The sequence below is a fragment of the Cyrtonyx montezumae genome, unplaced genomic scaffold, assembly GCF_038088225.1.
Source record: "Cyrtonyx montezumae isolate F1298 unplaced genomic scaffold, pur_monq_1.0 scaffold_8, whole genome shotgun sequence".
NCBI classification, from domain to species: Eukaryota; Metazoa; Chordata; class Aves; order Galliformes; family Odontophoridae; genus Cyrtonyx; species Cyrtonyx montezumae.
The window spans coordinates 79,507,539-79,528,497 of NW_027072089.1; the positions used below are offsets into that span (position 1 = coordinate 79,507,539).

The 20,959-nt window shown below is 37.6% G+C and overlaps 1 protein-coding gene across 1 annotated transcript in view; it reads left to right on the top strand.

The window, feature by feature from the left end:
- The first annotated feature begins 14,110 nt into the window (after window positions 1–14,110).
- FARS2 (phenylalanyl-tRNA synthetase 2, mitochondrial) overlaps window positions 14,111–20,959 on the top strand; it is a 186,043-nt gene continuing 179,194 nt past the window's right edge. The window contains exon 1 of the mRNA XM_065753416.1: window positions 14,111–14,720. Within this exon, the coding sequence (XP_065609488.1) occupies window positions 14,115–14,720 (606 nt within the window). The 5' untranslated portion in view covers window positions 14,111–14,114. The remainder of the gene's footprint in view (window positions 14,721–20,959) is intronic.

The following is a 20,959-nucleotide window of genomic DNA, read 5'->3' on the forward strand; positions in this document are numbered from 1 at the left end:
ATAAAAGAAACAGTAAAGAGCTTTCTCCAGTTTGTGAATTTGTTGTGAGAAGAAACTGGTTTTAAGTCCTCTACCAAAAATGTCTTACTGAGTGTTTCATAGTTATTTTAAATTCATGTAGTGCTAAAGAAGACTGAATGCCCATAACAGGTCTGCACTGTCAATAATGCAGGAAACCACCTTTCCCTTGCTTCTTTCTTAATTAAATAGCATCAGTCTGGAAGCAAGAGGTTGCTCTTTTTTATTATTTTCTATTTTTTCTGTCTGACTGTATATGATATGTAATCTTTTCCTGTAGTTATGAACAGAGTTGTGGATTCCAGCCTTGCATTTTATGTGTGATTTTGCATTAGTCATTGATTGAAGGCCCTATCATGATGTAGCTCTCATAGAAATATTAACATGATCCCTTGTTTTTTTTTTCCGTTGAGCTGTGTTTCTGGCTAGCTGTGTAGTAAGAAGTAAATGAGAATAGAACAGGCAGACTTCAGTTTCATTCTGCTTGAACTCTATTCTTCACATTTTTTTTATAAACCTTGCTATGCAGCAAACTCACCCACCATCTTATTCAAATGACGTGCCTCAAAGAAAGTTCATTTGTCACAGCATTGCTCTTCAGCTTCATTGAAGAAAATTTAAACGTTTCTACTCATTCTATTGATTCTTATTTAGCAAACTTCCCTCTGTGGTGTCAACGAATTGAAAGCCATCAGCAGTTGCTTGAGTCAATCTAGTTATTCTACTCTGCCTCCTCGCAGATGACAGGAAGAACTGGGAGAGTTCTCAGCCCAGATGCCAATGTGTCTATTAAAATAGCAGAAAACTAGCTGCCATGAAAGACCAAGACAGTGGTAGATAGTGGTTTTGACTTTTGAGAATTGAAAAACTTCCATTCTAAGACTTTTGATCTTTGCCGTAGTTATCTGTTGGATGCAGCTTTTTATGGTGAGGTGAAAATGTTATTTAAAAAACAAAACTCAAGCAAACAACAACAAAAAAAAAGTCTGTGAGGAATAATTTAGGTTGCACATTAAAGGATTTGATCCTCTAGGGAATGATTTCCAGCTCTTAAATCATTCACTAAAATAATGCTTTTAGCTTCAAGTGAATATATATATTTAAAATAATGTCCAGTTTGTGCAGTCTGACTTGGTCAATGGAGCCCAAAACAGTATTAAAAACGTTCGCACTTCTGGGTACTATGAAGTAAGAACAGAGCAGTATCCTACAAATGAACATCACCCAGCTGAGCTCTTGTCTTGGTGAACTGTAATTAAAGGCAGCTGATAGCCAAGGCACTGTGCTCGGTGGGGTTCACTAGTGTGCCAACAGTGTTGTTAGTTAACTTGAACCAGGTGAGTGAACATGTTGTTTTCATGGTTAGGACTATTGTTATAATTTAAACTACTAAGTAAGATTTTACTTTCTGTGATCTGCATTATAAAATGTTTTCTTTAATGTACACTGAAAAACAATAGAAATGATTTTCAAGTATTGTATATATATATTTTTTTATATTCTGCTGAAAAACTTTTACAGATTAATTAAAGATTCCATAAAATACTGGAAAACTCAAACCATTAGTATAATACTAAAACACAAAACTCTTTCATCGAAATAGTTGTCAGTTATCTTTTATGAATAGATCTGTGAGTTGTCCGCTTCTACTGTTTCAGACTCAAGGACGTACAGAAAGAGGAAGGTGTTTTGTGTGATAAACCAAGTTCTCTAGTAACAAACAAGAAAATGAGCAGGGAGGACAGTGGGAGGGAATAAGTAAACTGGAAATGCTTGGCTGTCATATATAAGTATGAAATGACTGCATGGAGGATTATTTTATTTCTATGGAAGTTGGTTGTTTATAATCATGCTTAGAAATCTTCGCAGTCTTACTTAGATTTTATTGAACAAATTGTCAATTCACTTTTGGGCATTTGGACCGGATTCCTCAGACACGATGAATATGGTTTTGTCTGCTTCGGCTCAAAAGTGAAGTCAATATTCTTATTTTAGTGTTGTCTAGAAAATGAGGCGGTGTGCCAAACTAGGCCAGATGTTGTACTGAACAGCAAGCTGTACACATTTCTTGTAATTCATTTGGTTCCCTGAGCATATGTAATCATACAATGGTAGCGTGAAAATGAAGTTAATTCTTTTTTAAAGGACTCGGTAAAGTAATGATAAATTGAAGATACAGAATCGTTGAAATTCAATTTAATCACCATATTGGTAATGTGGTAGCCTATATCTGGGAAATTATAACATTGATATTAGCAAGTGTAGAGAATAAAACAATTCTAAATGATAATTTTTATGTAAGAGCTCAGAATCGTAGACTCTGGGGCTCTAGGAATATAATAAGAAAGTTTTACACTCAAAAAAATAATAGTACATCTTATAAATCTGTTGCTTGCCCCAGTTTGATGCTCTGGAGATGCTAGTTCTATTTTCTTTTACTGAGTGTGACCTGATTGCCCTCGCATTTCAAAGCAGTTCATTACAGAAACAGTTAATTGGTTTTTCTATATTTAAGGGAAAAGAATTCTGGCCATGCCATCCAGCTCCTTTAACTCACTTTTGTCTTCTCTTATCCCATGTAGTTGACTGGCCTCAGCAAATTGCCTTTTCCTATCTTTTTGTACATTCAGGATCTTACATGTTGTGCCTCTTCATTCAATTAGGATTTTAGCTCAAAACATCCTATAATGCTTTTAAATCCCAGCATGGATTTACTTTTACTCTGCCTCTGGTCATAGGAAAGGTTATCATTTAGAATTTATTTAGATCTAGTAAATGGTATCTCTCAGTGTGATCTCACAGCTCTTCTGATTGTGCTGGCTGTACCGTGCATTGCAGTTCTGCTTTCTAGATGCTGTTATCTTTAAATTCTTAGGTAGACTGCCTGCCTTCAGGAGCTCCTACCATTTTTTGAGGCAGAGCAAATGCATGGCTCTTCGTTGTTTCATGGCATTGGTTAGGTTTGTTTTCTGTTTCTTTTCTACTGTAGCCATTGTGGGCTTTGTATAAGCTGAGCACTTAGGCCCCTGTTCTTCAAAATGCTTCAGCAAATGTGAACTGCCATCCAGATAAGGAGCCAGATTCCTTGGCCCCAGCAGAACCAGATCCAAAAGCTTGATGACATATTGTTGCTTTTAGTCTGGTTTCTACTGATAAAGATGATTTCAGGATTCTTAACTTCATTTCTTGCCTTGAATCTTTGTATGCTTTGCATTCATTAGAATCTCAGATGATTCTGGCAATTTTCACAATTGATTCAGGGAAAGTAAAGCTGAGTTAAGCTATTTTTAAACTGTAGATTCTTGTCATTAGCTGAAATTCAATTGCTTTGAATAACCTCATGCTCTCTGGAGAATGAAGGGAAGGTTGTGCAACCATGGAATGGATAACAATAAGATAATGAGGTGGGCGAGAGATGATGTGCCATGGCAGTTGGAGGAGAGGAAAACCTGCTCATCAGCAGCCCTTCCTTAGCAGTTGCCACATGTTGTTGCTTTGTGGTATCTACCACTTGCTGGGAGAACCTGAAGGTGTTCTTATGTTGCATTGAGGCATCAGGCAGATGTCAAAAGCAGTCCCACCATCATAGCTGGCAGTTGGGTGCTGGGAGGAGTTCACAAATTACTCTGGTGGAAAATTTAGCCACCACAAAATGGTTTCTTTCCTGGTTGGATTGGTAGGCTGATACAATTCATACCCTGAGGGAAGAGCAGTAGTGCAATTAAGGAGAATGTAATACTTTCCAGTCAGAAGCCCCTAAACATCTCTTCAAGGTAAATGCTGTCTTTGTTTCTGGTGAACATGGTGATCAGAGGTGGGAGTCAAAGGACATGGCCAACCTCTTTTCAGTGGTCTGTGGGCACACAGGACAAGGGGTAACAGCCATAAACTGGAGCATAGGAGGTTCCACACCAATATGAGAAAGAAATTCTTCACAGTAAGGATTATTAGCACTAGAACAGGCTTCCCAGGGAGGCTGTGAAGTCTTCTCTGGAGATACTCAAGACCCATCTGGACACCTACCTGTGTAGCCTGCTGTAGGGAGCCTGCTTTACAGGGGTGTTGAACTCTATGATAATCTCTAGAGGTCCCTTCCAACCCCTACAATTCTGTGAAATCCTACTTAAAAGAAGATGGTTTGTGAATGCTGCTCTGATTTGCAGGTTAGCTCCAAAACAGAGCATATATATATGATTACTAGCAATGATCTACTCTACTCTGCTGCCTCACCAGATTTGTTACTGTTTTTCTTTCATATTCCTGTTTACATCAACAATGATATTTTATTTAACTTCCTTTCTCCATTAATTGTCTTTTGTTTCTCTGATTGATTTGTGGATCAGAAATAGTTCATAATTACAATTACATTAACATGAAGGCTAGTGAAGTTTTTGTGAGAAAGTACAGTGACTGCATTTCTTCCTCAAGGAGTCTAGATTTAAGACTTAAAATTTGCATATTCCAATAATTAGTTTTAACAATAAAAGCTTAGTATTTCTGACTTGCATGATTTCTAATAAGTAAGTTTTGGCAATATTTTAAAATCACTTTGATTTTTTTCACAGTAGCCACTATACTTGTCAAATTGTTGATAGAATGGTATTGCCAACAAAAAAAAATCTGAACGCAGAGGAAAATAACATAATTAAAACTGTTGGAAACGAAAAAATGAGTGAAAACAACATGTGGAAGTACAGTACTCTTGAATGAGGAGCTGCTGCACTAATAGATTTAAATAATACAATACTTTTCCCATGGGAATTTTGTAAGGTTTAATTGGCTAAAGGCTGAAAAGCACTTTGGGATTCTGTGTAGAGATACGCTGTGTAAGAGTAGACTGCTACTTAATAAAAACCTAAGTGCTGTTGTACAATGCTGTTCTATGTATGTATTCAATTGTGTAACCTTCTTTTTTGTTAAAAGTTTTAGATTACTTTTCTTTTTAATCTATGATACTTCTTTACATGCTTTTCTAAAACACTAAAGAGATTTCTGGGAGAAATCAAGACTTGAAAAACTTGAATTCTCAATATTAGTGGGTGGTCCCTTGCAGAAGTCACTACTTGTTATTATTATTCCTGAGTGATGAATTCTTATCTTTAAATTCTCACATTCATCCATTTTTTGTTTTCCTTCAAAGTTTGTAAGCACAGGCAAGCAATTGAAAGTGTTTTTTTTTTTTTTTTTGTCTCCTCTTAACTATTTAGATTGCAGTGCCCTAGCTTGATATCTAATTGCTTGCCTCTCCATGTGGTTGCCAAGCTTTTCTGCATAATTTTCTTGACAAATGGCTTGCTCATTAATATTTTAGCCCCATTCTTATCAACCTCAGGGAAGCGGTATGCCCCAGGCAGGGAAATAGAGTCGTTTCCTTAGGAGCCTTCTGATCTTCTCCTTAAATGCTTTGTCAGAACCCATGATGGATAAATGAAGATGGTACAGTTCAAACTAGAGATGACTTCTTTGTACACGTGTGGTCATGCATTTACTGACAAGGAAGTATCATGCTACAGTGGAACCTCTGCCAACATTTACATTTTCTCTTCTTTACCCATACTGCAATCTGTGAGACTTATTGATTTTGAAGTAAAATCCATAGAGAAATTCGTCTCTGTCTTTTTTTTTTTTTTTTTTTTGGTTGGCTGTTGAAATATACATAGTTCTGGTAAATGCTCTGTCTGTTTGCAGAGTTTCATTATTTCTCTAATAGAGACAGACAAAGGAGCGATACTGCTGCTGAGTTGGAGTTTGAGCTGAGATCAAGTTCACATCAAAGCTAAGGCTAAGATGTGTATTTCTGGTGGTACTTTGCTGTTTTAGCTCAAGATGACAGCGAATACATGAAATTGATCTATTTAGAGCTTGGTGAATCAGAAAGTTGATATGACAGAAAATTTATAACTCCTCCTCATCCTCCCCCAGCACTTAGGGGTGAAACATGGTGGAGAAGGCTAATTGATTATATGTGCATTAAAACCAAGAAATAACTCCCTGTTCTAAAATGTTCATTATATTTATTATGTGCTATTAATATCTAAGTTATTCATTCTTTTAAACTATAGCATATCTAGAATATTAACACGTTGAGGATCTGGAGATGTATTGTGAGTCAAGGATTTTGCCAGTTCTGAGTAACAGAAGATGGAGGGAATCAGAGTAATGCCGAGAGGTAGCAGCTAAAGCTAAGTCTTCCCTAATATATGGAACAACTGAACAATTGATTCATGCTAAGCCTGCTTCTCTGGCATGAGTCCATCTAAGTCATTTGGTTTACTTCTTGTTGTATAGGTTGGGTTAGTTTCTTTAGTTTCCTTTTTTCATCGTAACATATGAAGTGCCCAAACTGTGTGTATTTGGGTATAGTGCATTTTTCTGCAGGTGAAAGTTAATGTAACCCATTAGGTAGCCTGCGTGTTGAATCTGGTAGGCAAAGCATTGCTGTATTTCTGCCTTCTACTTTAAGGAGTTGGTCAATCATTATTTGATCAGTGAACTATTCCTCTTGAGCTGAACAATATCTTCTCTCTACCTCAAGCATCTGCAGAAGGTTGGGCTTGCCAAGGGCACGCTTTTCCTATGGGCATAACTGCTGCTTTCCAGTTGGCCCATCAGCTAGTGCAGCAATCCTCATGGCTATGGTTAAGCAATTCTGCCTTACATTGTAAAGATAAAGCGATACAGCTTTTGCTTTTCTGAAGTTTATAGCAATGTGAGCCTTCATCCCACAGACATCACTGGTGTACGGCAACATGCATAGAAGTGACTTTCAGTAAGTACAAAGCAGTGCAGAAGTTCAAGAAGTTCTACGTAGGAGTTCTTAGGAGTGCAGTGTTTATTATATTTATCATGCCCCATGCTGTGGAGCTGCTGTTTTATATTCTAGTGTTTTCAATTACTATGATGGAATCATTAATGCTTAAAATGAATTACTTGCTCTTCATCTGCCATCTTTTGCACTGTTACCAACTCTATGCATGTCCTATTCTTGTTATTTAATAACTGACTTCAAAAAATTATTACTCCCTCTTCCTGTTAAGACAAGATGAGGTTTTTATGATTCAAATGGTGCATTTAATCAGTGGGAAAAAGATAAGATACCACTGCACATAAATACTGGTAATATTATTACTCTAAACAAATTAATTCAGGATCAGAAAAAAAATCTGTAGGAGTAAAATGCTTCAGGACATATTCATCTATAGAAAAATAAAGATAGTCAAGTTGAAGATGTTGTAGGAAAAAGGAAGGCAGAAGAGAATACTGGCAACCTTGACTGCAATGAGAATTTTGTGGTTATTTAACTGTCTCTGTTACTTCGACCTGACAGTTACTTACAGTAAGTCTTCTGAGTAAGAGAGCTGGCTGGCAACTGTTTCAAGGTACTGAAAAGAGAACATTCCCTCAGAGGTATCTGTTTCTTTTTTTTTTTTTTTTTTTTTTTTTCTGGATTGCTTCCTTCAAAAAATATGGATTTATTTAAAAGCAGGATCAAATTTGACAGCAATTTATTGCTATTTTGCAATCTAATAATGGATTGAAAATATGCTTGTTTAATGAGGATTTTCCAAGTATATTTTTCAAGTATAGAATTTGCTTTCAACCATTTTGTCTTATTGTGGAGGGAGGGAAGAGCACAGGTATGTCAGTAGGAGTAGGATCACTTAGCTTTCAGTAGGTTTTTGTGCTCCTCAGCTGTTGCATGTGATGGAAATTTTGCACTGAAGAGATTAATCGTCATTTCTTCAGTAAAGAGCAAAAGAAAATTGAGAAATAATGAAAGAATAATTGAAAAAAATATACCTTTTCTAAGCAGACATGTTTTTTCCTCAATTTAATCTGCTTTCACATGCATATATCAAACTGTTCTTTTACACTGATATTTTTCCTCAGGCCTTGTATTTCTTTCTGTTCAACCAAATTATTTTTGTTTGGACTCCTCACCTTAAACTTTTAAATTCACATTAAGAGTTTGGCACCTTTCCATCCTTTAGAATCAGAAACTTGAATTTGTTTGCCCTGGATCTTCCAATTCTAATTGTGCTGAACACTTTTAAATATATATATATACACATATATATATATGTTCCATGAATACAGCTATTTGTGACTAATCAGCTTGCTGATTGCAATTTCCAGTGTATGATTGCTCTACTCTTCTTACATAACCAAATTCACTACCAGATGTCTTGGAACTTCATTGTGTCAATCTTTGAAACAGTCTTATGTAGTGCAGCTACAAAGTTCGCAAATGTTTTGAGTGTTGAAACACGTGCTACCTGTCTTGAATCTTCTCTGGAAAGTATTATCATTTTCATAAGTAGGAAACTTACAGGTAAATAGTCAAGTTCAGCTTGGTAATACTGTGTCAGGAGAAGCTTCAGCGTAGCAACCTTTGGTAGGCAGCACATGGAACTGAAACATATTGTGAAGATTTTTCTCATTGATTCCAAGATCCAGCCTAAAATGGAGTTTTGAATATACCTGTGGAGATGACTTGAAATGTTTTAAGACTGTTGCTTTCCCAAGTGGTCCTTGTAGAAGTGTGTTCCCCTCTCCAAAGATATGCTGCCTGCTATGAATATCTTGCCCTATCCTGTAGTCCTAAGGAACAGTGAAGGTGCTTGAAGGTATGCCTTGTGTTTTCTACACTTGCCAGTGTATGTAGGACTGAGCACAAAATAATGTAATTTCTTAAGACAATAGACATTTTCTGGGTCAATTGTTTTAAAAGTATGTGACCGTTAATAACTTTTATTTCACATTGAGAAAGTATTATGTAATACTAAGAGAAAACATGGTCATGTCTTATGCCAGAAAATGTTTTCAATTTTCTCCCAATATTGCAAACCTCAAAATATTGCCAAGGGCATTGTTGTGATTAATGGATCACTGCTGGAGAGCAGACAGGAAGCCAGCCTATGATACATTTTTGTTTCTGTTAAGAACAATAACAAAAAAAATGAATTATTCTCTGTGTTTCTTGGAGCTTGCAAATGGATTATTAACTGTACAAACACTAAGTACATGAAAAAAGTGAGAGCTAAATACTTGTGGGTTATGTTATCTTGACTCTTGCCTGTAATTTGGAGTGCATGCAATGTTTTGTTTCAATAAATGTTTAGCTATCATTGGTGACGTCCAAAAACGTTCTGCACTTGGGAGGTCATATTCTAAAATGAATTCATTCTAAATCATCTGTCAGGCTATTTCAGAGGTCTTTGTTTATAATATGAATTCAGTGTATTCAGTAAGAGGGAAAGTCCATTGTGGCATGCAGCAATTCGGCTGCATTTTAAAATGAGTTCTAAAAAAGTCTGAGCTTCATTATTGCTATTGCACGTGAAATAATTTCTGCTATATGCTGTGCATTGTAGATACGGTCATGGCAATACAATTATATTTGCTGCTGTATGCCTACATAGTTTTCAAAACTAAAATTCAGTGCTTAGCTAAATCGCTAAGTAGACTGGTAAATGTCCAATTTTAGCAGCCTAGCATATGCTTATAATTTTTGTCTTAACATATGCTATGTTGGTTGAACTCCCCTCCCCACACATACGGTAGATAAAAGCTGTCACATCACAAAATGGTGGCAGCCCAACTTTTCTAACGTTTTCCATGGCACTTCAGACTCCTGCATTAATTAGCTATTCCTGGATAGGAGACAGACTCTTGTCTTTGTAGAATTTTGGTTTCAAACCCGTTATATACTTCATTTGCTGTGTGCTGTAGCCCATCTGTATTTCTGCAGCTATAAACAGTAAAAAACCCAACTTAACAGGGCATACAGAAAAGTGGTCAGTGAGAGTGAGGATGCTATTGGTTTACAGGTCTAAGCACTCAGCAAATGGCACTGAAACCAGGCTTGTTTGGATCCTTGGTGAGCTATACTTTGAACAAGAGCATTTCTATCTTTCCCTGTTCTAAAAGATATGGTTGATTAAAACAGTGCTGGTGCACAGGGCTTTTTCTTTTCATTGTGAGATGCTACTTTCCCTCTTCATTCTTCCTTTTTCAAGTCAGAGAACTTTATCTGAGTGTATGATTCTTCCCTAAAACTCAGTGGAGTTGAGGGCACTTATGACCAATTCTGGCGCATCTGTGATAATGCTGTCTTAATCTCTGCTGCACAGTGACATGGAAGCCTGGATTTAAACATGAAAAGCCATGCCTTAACTAAAAGAATGGAGATTTAGGTGAGATGTTAGTAGGAAATTCTTAGCTCAGAGGGAGATGAGGCACTGGCATAGGCTGCCCAGGGAAGCTGTATTCAAGGCCAAGTTGGATGGGGCTCTGGGCAGCCTGATCTGGAGGGTAGCAGCCCTGCCCCCAGCAGGGAGGTTGGAACTGTATGTTCTTTAAGGATCCTTTCAACACAAACTATACTGTTTTATGTTACAGCAGTATGATTCCTCATCTCATTCAACTGCCTTTTGAATGTGCTCCAGAATCATGACTTTCACTGGTACTTGTTCTGTTGTTTCTGTGCTGCTGAGCTCTTGACTGCAGTACAGTTGTGCTATGTGATGTCCACTCTGCTCCTGCATAAAGATGGATTATTTTCTGTGAGAGATGGAGGAGCCCTCTGCTGATACTGTTGCAGAAATGACACGGGGCTGCAGTAGGACACTGACTTTGGCCAAAGGCAATCACACGTGTGTCCAACCTTTGCACAGGTTGTACAGCATTATTGTGAGGCCTTCGCCCCAGGGTAGCATGCATCCCAGCTTCTGCCCCTTGGTTTGTTTCAAAGCTGCTATCATAGAATCGCAGATCTGTAGTGGTTGGAAGGGACCTCTAGAGATCATGGAGTCCAACCCCCTGCCAGAGGAGCTCCCTAGCCCAGGTTGCGCAGGTAGGCATCCAAGTAGGACTTGAATATTGCCACATAAAAAAAACTGTACCCACATGTGGGCATGTTTTCAAATGCATTGTCAAAACACTGCATGCAGTGTCAAGCTGAGGAAAGATCCTAGCTGCAGCCATTGTATGAAATGTTGGCATAGAGGTAGAAACAGAGGGAGAAGCCCATGACCTTTACCACTTAACTCTTCAGAGGAACTGGTTAGACACTCAGGAATGTGGCATTGGCAAGGTAACGAACCAATTGGCAGGAGGTAGTGGGCCTATCCATTGCATGTCCATTCACAGTGCTTCAGGGAGCCTTAGGAGCTGTTTTCCAAAACTGCCTCAGCTCCCACTTGGATAAAAGCCACTGTCCTACTCTGTACTCACAACCCCTTTGGTGATGCTGGTGGAGTACCATGCAATCTTTAGATCACAGATGTTGATGGTGGTTGTTCAGCATTTTTCTGTTTCTGTGTTTGTTGTCAGCCTGCTGCTGTTTAGCTGGCTGTGGTGATAAGCTGTCTAACAATCTATATTGTGGCATTCAGGATTTGTAGTGCGTGCAGAAATTAGTTCCTTGTTACTTCCAAATAATAAGCATGGTGGAAATGAAGAAAGAAAAGCATATATTTTTCACACCTGTAGTTCAATGCATAACTGCCTATTCATTACTATGAGCAGAAATAATTAACTTACGTCTAACATCGGTTATTTATTGTTAGTAGAAAGGTAGAAAGGGCTCTTTACTTTCTACTATGGCTTTTCAGCCTGTTAAATATTTTGTTGGTTTCACATTTTCTCACTTTTTTTTTTCCTTCCTTCTCTATGGCTTGTTTTTCCCCATAAACGTAATTTGTCATCAGCTGAGTTAAAGGAAGTTCAATACCTTTTTTTTTTGGCATATTGATCCTGGAAACAACACATACATTTCTGTGGTCAGAGAAGGAAGAAGAGTGTGCTGGTGAATAACTTCAGTGTTTGTGGCACTGTTGTGTGATTCTGCACCAGTTTCTGCTTTACTGTTGGTTGTTTTCCATACTTGAACACTGGACAAATCACTGAGAAATGTTGAGTTAGTATTTCTATTTATTTATTTATTTATTTTACTCCTGCTCACAGTAGATTTTTTTAGATTAGAATAATAGAGCAGATGGTAAGGCAGTTTGGGCATAAGCATAACGTTAGGATAAGAACTCTGAAGTGATTTAATCCATTCTCCTCCCTGTATATGTTTGTGACAAGAATGTATCACACAATCTGAAAAATTAACATTTCAGAACTATCAGAGGTAATGTATCTTAAAATAAAAAATAAACAAATACCCCTTTTATTTTATTTTTTCAAGCACTTGTTTTCTTTTATTTTCTTTTCTGTAATGCTTTAATCCTGAGAACTGCTTATGTGAAAGTTAAACTTCTGATTCTTAAAGGAATGGCATTTAGGAAAGAAGCAAACATCACAGGATTCATGATAAAGTCATGAGTGTTCTTATATTACAGTTATGTATAAGTTTTGAATTGAATTTTTTAGAAAAATAGATGTATGGGCAGATGGTGATATTTACTTAAGGGAAGCTGAATACATTATCTGACTAGAACTGGATATTTCAAGCAGCTGTTTGAAAATGAGAACTCACTTTCCATGAAGGAGAACGTATGTTTGGGGAAAATGGAGCCTCTCTTTTTGAAACATAATGTTGTCCATCGCTTAGTCTGTGTCAGAGGGCTTTCTGTTGTGTGTGTGCGAATTAATCTATGAAGAACCTGAACAGAAGTGGCCAAGAACTAACTGGGTAATCTTACTGTGCCATGACTATCTAACTTGTCTTTATTTTGATTTAGTGAGTTATAGTTGCTTGAGAAAGTAAATCTATAGAGAACATTCAGACTGGAGGAATGGAAGCCAGATATAAACAGAGCTGTTACCTGATTTTGAGAGGCTGTGTATTGTGAAACACACCTGTTCTAATGGATATTTTCAGAGCATGAGAGTATAAAGAAACAATCTTAGCATGTGTGTTCTGCAATGCTATTGTAAAGATGAAAAGCTATCCCTTGAAGATTGTTTATTCATTTTTCACATCCTTTCTTCCCCTGTTTCTTTAAGAATGCTTCCTCAGGAAATTCTTTGATCCAGAAACCTGTGGCCGTGGAATCCTTGACTCATAGAGAAACATAGACCAATTTGTTTGGAGCAGATGCCTTGCTCCAGCCGCTTCTAATACATCTGTTTTCCCATTTTGCAATAAGCAGTTTGTAATGCTTAAGTATTTTACTGGAATCTCTGCCAATATTTGTGAAGTCCAACTATTGATCTTCAAGTGATTTTACATCTCAGAATGAGATTACATGTTTTGAATGCCTGAAGGCATTGTGATCCTCAGAACTCCTTGTTTACAGAATTATCTCTTCAAACACACAAAGTCATTCTTGTTTATATACGAAGTATAAAGAGTCTGTTCCTAAACAGTGTGGATGTTGTAAAGATCTTTGATAGATAGATGCATCCTGCAGAATCATATCGCTTCATACACCTTGATAATTATCAAGCCTTCCTCGAGTCCAGTGATGCAATCATTGTAAACAAATATTCTGGAAGCTTTTGGTAAAGGGGTTTTATGCACATCCTAAAATATTAACACTAATTTGGACTTTGTGGAATCTTTAAAAATCTCATCTGATGTTAAGTAGAAAATAGCAAGGGTTGTGTAGTGTGTACTACATATGCATTTGATCTGTGTGAAATTCCTTTCATAAGGCTTGCTAGTGGTGGAGGACAATGCAACGTGCTAATGCCAGGAATTTTTTATAAGCGTGCCTCTGTCCACTGAGTAGTGTTGCAACATTTCTGAGCTTCTCACGTTCTGTAGTTTGTTATTGCCTAATATTTTAACAGAATGAAAAAGACTGTTTTAAATGTGATGTTTCCTCAGTTGAAAAGGTATCTCAGTTGAAAAAATATCTGGAATGAGATTAAGACTAAGTCTACTGTCATTAATACTGATGCAGTGGTGCAGAAGACTGATAATTGAACAAGAGATCCTAGCTAAAATTTGATCGTAAAGTTATTTATCTTCCAAAGTCAAAATAGTGGTCTGTAATGGGAACTTTGTCATATTAATCAAACAGACATTTGGATTTCACTTATCTGTGAGATACCTTGTTGCAATTTCTGCAACAAGACTGAAGTTACGAACTTTAAATTTTGTTCTATTTTTTTTCTGCTCTTTTAGATTATAAGAGTTTGGAATGGCGATGCTCTGGAAATTCATGAGAGTGGCTAAGTATTCTAAAACAGCTTTACCACCAAAAATAAAAGTAAGAGGAATTTCGACTCATTCAAGGCAGTCTGTACCTTCAGACTTTGCTGCCAGTGTACCCTGCTCAAATACTGTTGAACTATTTGGTAATTCTTACCCTCAAGATGACTACAGCAATGTTACAGAGAAGATTCTTTCCAAAGTGGGGAAGAACTTGCATAACAGAAAGCATCACCCTTTGTGGCTAATCAAGGAGCAGGTGAAAGACCACTTTTACAAGCAATATACAGGACGCCGTGGGAACCCGCTCTTTTCTGTCTATGATGGTCTTTCTCCAGTGGTTACAGTGCAGCAGAATTTTGATAAGTTACTTGTCCCACAGGACCATGCTAGCAGAAGAAAGGAGGATAACTATTACTTGAATCGTGATCACATGTTAAGAGCACACACATCAGCTCACCAGTGGGACTTGATACACTCTGGTCTGGATGCCTTTCTGGCTGTGGGAGATGTTTACCGCCGTGATACAATCGACAGCACCCACTACCCAGTCTTTCATCAGATGGAAGGAGTTCGGCTCTTCTCCTGTCACGAGGTAGGAATTATTTAGTTGAACTGACAGAGATTTGGGGTAAGTTTTGTGATCACCTATTTGCTATGCAGAAAGTGCATTCATGTAAACTAGTTACCACAACACGCAACACAGGTGTTACGCAGTAAATTGATAAGGATTGAGTAATCAGTCATGTTGTAATGCTTCTAACTCGGTGAAAACGTGGAATTTGATAGCAACTGTGTAAGCTTCCACAGAAAAATCACAGAATCACAGAACTGTAGGTGTTGGAAGGGACTTCCAGGGATCACGTAGTCCAACACCCCTGCCAAAGCAGTTCCCTAGCCCAGGTTGCACAGGTAGGCGTCCCGGTGGGTCTTGAACATCTCCAGAGAAGGAGACTCCACCACCTCTCTGTGCAGCTGTGCCACTGCTCCATCACTGCACTGTGAAGAAGTTCTCATGCACATTTGTGCAGAACTTCCTATGCTTCAGTTTGCGGCCATTTCCGCTCATCCTATCACCACACACTGCTGAGCAGAGTCCAGCCTTGTCCCTTTGCCTTCTGCACCTCAGATATTTATAGACGCGGATCAGATGTCTTCTGAGTCTTCTTTTTTCAAGGCTGAAGAGACCCAGCTCCCTCAGCCTTTCCTTATAAGGGAAGTGTTCCACACCCTTTATCATCTTTGTAGTCCTTCACTGCACTTTCGAGGAGATCCGTGTCTTTTTTGTACAGGGGAGCACAGAACTGGACGCTACTCCAGGTGAGACCTCACCAGGGCCGAGTATGGAAAACAAGGATTTTTTCTTTTAATAGCTCCAGTTACAGTCTTCTGTAAATGAATGGGGTTTTGTAACAAACTGTTTTCATTATTTGATCCTAAAACTGTTTTGAAGGATTTGTCTGTTGCATATGACAGTTATGGGTTTGCAGTACATACACAGTAAGCTAAAGCAGTCCAGAGAATTCAGCAAAAGAGTGCTAGGTAGATGTCCAAGGTTTCTAAGTTTCTGTGTTATGTTGGAACGGCTTTCATGTTCTGCAAATGTATGAATGTCATTAAGCATTCTTCAGTACCATTGATGAGTGGTGTGTATAAGCCAGTTTGTTTTCCAAACAGTAATCGATTCATATAATTTGTGTATGCTTGTAGCAATACTGCCAAATTCCTATTTATATAACTAAAACTAGCTTTTTCTAATAGCGAGGTGTTGACTGTTCCTAATGTGGTTGCCAATGGGTGACAGGAGCTTGGCATGGAAGCCTGATGGGTTTGGATGCCTGAGAGAAGACTAAGGAAATCACAGTGCACCGCTTTTCTCGCTGGTGGGAAAGGTTTGTGCTGTCTCCACTGGTGTTTCCCACCCCATGCTGCCACTTCCTTTTGCACTTGGAAAGCATATCTGTATCTGGAGATGGCTTGGGAACTAAGTGATACTGAAAACAGCTTGTAACCACTTCTTTTGTAATTGGGAAATGGAAATCTTACAGTTTTATCCAAAATTTGTTTGCTCTTTTGGCTCTTTGTCATAGGCCTGCAAGGATATATGCAGCAGAAAAATGGATAATATGTTATAAAAATGCTATTTTATTAATATTTTATGTTCACACCATATTTTCCACTTTGGCAGGAATTCAAAAATCCAAGTCTAATCTGTCGCATAATTATAACATCTACACTCAGAATTTCTACATATATTGGTATGGTTGATCTAATTATTGAGATTATTGTCAAAGAGTATGTTTCTTAAGAGAAATTCCCACCCTTCAGAAAGAATATTTCTTTCTCTTGTACAAATTTAATAACAGGAATAATAATAGGATTTAATAAGTGGGCAGAAATTTGCAAAAACATTCTCTGACATTATCTAGTTAGTAATACAGGATGTATATTGATCTGATTCATTGCATTATAGATTGCTTCTCCTTTTTTTTGTTGTTTTTTTTCCTGTGTTGTTGGAGAATGTTAGTAGTTGATGAATTCAAAGTTAGCTATGTGCTAAAACTGGAGAATGTGTCTCTCAACAGTGGAAGTCCTTCCTGTCTACTTTTTAAGCTGATGAACAGAGAAGTGTGGCATGGAGCACAGTGTATAAATTTTAAGTTTGTCGGGCAACACGCATTAATTCTAAACCCAAGGATGATCTAAAGCATCCCTTTTGCTTCAATTGCAGATTGAACACTGTGGTAGAGCCTTGCAATATGTAAAACATCTTACAGGCGTCATCCCAAGAGCCTTGTGGAAAAAAAATGAATGTGTAATTCTGCAGTTTCACTGGAGACTGTTTCTGTGTTTTATATTCTTATTGTCTGTTCAAAATAATGCAAAAATTTAAATAATTCTAAAAGGAACTGTCTGAGTGGAAAAAGAAAACCAACAATAAAATGTAGGTACTACTACATGAGAGAAATATTTTTCTATTTTTATATTCATTTATTTATACTCATGTTTGAGTTATATCGTACTGAACAGAAATATGTGAATGTCAGAACCTGCTGCCTTCATCTCTGACTTTTCATTCATAACCACACTTGCAGTCTCTGGCGAGGAAATTTTCACAGTGCTGAGGATAAGAAGATAGCCAGCTAAAGGAAAAGAACTGTTAGCTCTTAGCTGTAAGCCCTAGGTGATTTTCATTCCATGTGCTATGGTTGGTTTACTGCTCTAATTTGTACTTTTGATATGTATACATTTATCACTTGTTTTTTACTCAGTGAGGAATTAGATGAGACCACAGAACTGGGAGCATGGGAGGGAAAGATGTGGTGAAAAAAGCCAAAAATGTAGAATAATTTTCTAGAAATTTGAACTCAGAAGAATTTGCCATCTCATGTCATTTTGGGAATGACATTGGTCAGTCCATCCACAGCTAAAATTTGAGGCAGGATAAGGAAGGTGTATAAGTGTCTCATCTTTTCAAATTCTATAGTCAAGGTTGTGTTAAAAACTTGTGCCCTTTGAAACCATTGTTACAACTCCTCAAAGTATTGAAGTGAAAATCAACACCAAGGCCGGGCCTGCATTTATCCTCTTAAAGGGCATGCATATTTTTCTCCTTTGATATATACATCTTGTTTTTAAAAATTCTTTGGATTGACGATATTGGTACTTCTGCAGTCAGATTTCAGTTGTCAGAATTTCCTGCATGGAACTGAAATGAAATTATTTGTGTGCTAAGCTGTGGTCTTCAATGCAATTCTTTACTTATGCAGTTTATGGACAGGAAAAAAATATCAACTAAATTACTCTTCACACATATTCACCACATGAGGGAGCCAATATAAACCCAATGGCAATCACAAAACATTCTGTCGAGAACAAATATTGTTTACGTGTTGGAAGGAGACTTTATAAGGTATTTTATAGTCTGTATTGAATTATACATAAATTTTAATGGGAACAGATGTGAAAACTTAGGAATTGCTACTCTAATTTACTAAACTCATTCCAATGGAGGCCAATATCAGATTGTTCAGATGGGAAAATAATGCTCTCATCAGTCTGTCTGATCATGCTAACATCTGAAAACTGTAAGTAGGAAAACTGGGAGAAAGAAATGGGGTTTCATATTTTTTCTTGAAAATTTGCCATTTCCTCCAAAAACATTTTTTGTTAAGGTGCAGTGGAAAAAAAATATAAATTTGGTTAAGAAGGACTGCTCCTCCAGAGCAAAGGCAGTTGGCATCTGTGAATTCCTTCTAATTTTACAATTCTATACCATTGCAACAAATCATTTCTATTTTGTAGCTTTGTAGTATTTACAACCTGAAATATTAAGACTCTTTTCCTAGGTAATATAAAAGTAGATGCTTCTCTTTTTCATATAAACTATTCTTCTTCTTGATCATTTTATATTTGTACATCTTGGCCATATTCTTTGTGTCCTTTATGTTTTGGTGTAGGTCGATCAACTCGATCAGTCTACATCCTCTTGTCCTCTTTGTTCTTTATTTCTTCATTTATTCTCGTTTGTTTTATTATTAATCACTGCATGCCATACCAGGCATGTTGCTTTTCACTGGCAAGACCAACATGGCAGTATCTTTTGGTTTGTCTTCTCCAAAGTTCTGTAGTGTTTCTGCAGCTCTGAACACTGTTTCTGCTCTGATGTTTTACTAAATGAAAGCTCCTTTCTACCCTCCTATTTGTTTTCCTCATGTGCAAAGGAATTTGAATAAATGTACTATGTTCGAGGGATCAGCCCACTGTATAGAGATTTGGACAATGCTCCTTAGTGAATCAGCTGGCAAGGGCTAAGGACTGTGTGAGGAGTTGGTAATCGTTGCCAGATGGCAGAGACATGGGTTGGTGTGTTAGTCTCTTTGAGGAAGGCCATTTGCCTCCTATTGCGTGATAGAATTTATGAATCAGAGGGAATTTGGCATTTCCTGGCTGCTTTGAGATGATACTGTTAAGGTGGAGTTCCGTTCATTTCTTCTATAGGTGATAAAATTCACTTCAGGAAGGGCTTTTCCAAGGTGTGTCCCTACATGAATCCATCTTTGTGACAATCCCTGATGCTAATACTGCATGCCAGCAGTTGCTGGCTCTGTGTTTTAAACACATCCAGACATGGGTACTCAAGAGGGTTGTATGCATCAGCTTTTGGAGCTGGGAGTCTTGCTGAAACATGTCATACATAATTGAAGGACTGAAAACTGAAGAATCCTGAAATGAAGGAGACCACTCTGAAGGCTTGTTGCTTGAAGTGATTTTCACCATTCTCTCCTCTTCCCCGCCAGTGCTTATTGGTATGTTGCAAAGAGCATCTTGTGCAGCTGTAGCCTGAATCTCTTTGACAAAAGAAACTATCTGTCTAGATTGGGGTTCAGATTTACACATTTTGTCATCTTGGAGACTGATTGGAGAGCTGGCAATACTTATTCTTTTTGATGAGCCATCTTCAGATGACACGGTCTTCATCGTTTCTAATCCTTCGGTTGATTGTTACGGCACATTAAAGATGTTGTGGTAATGATTTGCTATTCCTAAGTGGATTTAGAGTGAGCCATTTGCTTATCTATAGACATATTAATCAGAACCAGAGAGTCATATTGTGTTGGGTTTGGCAAGGAGGACTGTTGCCACATGCAAATCCTCATGTAGAGCTGGTCTTCAGTACCACTTTATTCATAGAGGAAGTATGTGAGCATTATGCATTCATTATCTTAATACTGGAGCATGCACTTTAAATGCTGCTTTGTTTAAAGCCAAGGTGTTGTCACAGCCCTTCCTGATCCAAAACCTAATACAAGTGCTAGCTTCCTGCATAGAGAAACATAATCTTTTCCTAAACCCTAAATGAGCAGATGCTAAAGTGGTGTTAGATTTGAAGGCTGTTGAGCAATTGAAGAAATGCTGGAGTCATTTCTGAAATTGCATGTGGCTTCTGCACTCCATGCCATGCTGAGAAATACAGTAAAGTACTTACAAAGGATCTTTGTTCCAGGCTCTACATGTTACCAATTCTTTTTAATTTTTTTAATTCTTGTTATGAGCTGTTTTGATGTAAGACTAAAGTTCATGCCACATGGTAAGGTCACTGATTCTTTTATGCCACCTTCTTTGTAATGGAGCATCAGTCAGATATGGTGATAAATCACTGGTAAATACATACATATATATATACATACACACACACATATATATGTTTTTACTTATGCATGATGACACAATACTCATTTTTCGAGCACATACTTAAAGGAAGAACTTGTCCTTATGATTGACATCAGTGTAGGTACTTACTGTATGTTTACATGAAAGTTCTCTTCTGGTAGTGATAATAATGGATCATGTTGAATTCAGTAAAATTTCTGTGAAATAGATGTATGTGAAATTGTGACATCTTCAATGAGACATTTTCCCCAAGATTCTTAATTTTTTTTTTTTTCCATTTGTGGAAAACTTGTGAGGACCTGCCATCAGAAATTGCCTTAATGGAGAACACTGCAGTGAGGCCTGGTGCCTGGCTTGTGGGTGGCCATTTTGTTACTGCAATCCATAGGTGAGCAACTCCACAAGGGTTGTGCTCCCACAGCCTGTGGGACCTTAATGTCATTTGACTCTGATGCCCAAAGTACCCCTGCCCCAATCCATGTGCCAGGACATCTGTCCATGCAGCAATTAATTACTGAGCTGAATGTACAGCTTCTAACATCCCATGGTTTTCTTCATTCTACAGTTTATTGGGAATAGTCTCTTCAGTCCATGGGGAAAAAAAAAAGAAAAAGTAAACATCTGCCTGTTGTGTGCTCCTGTTCTGAGCTGCCCAACATG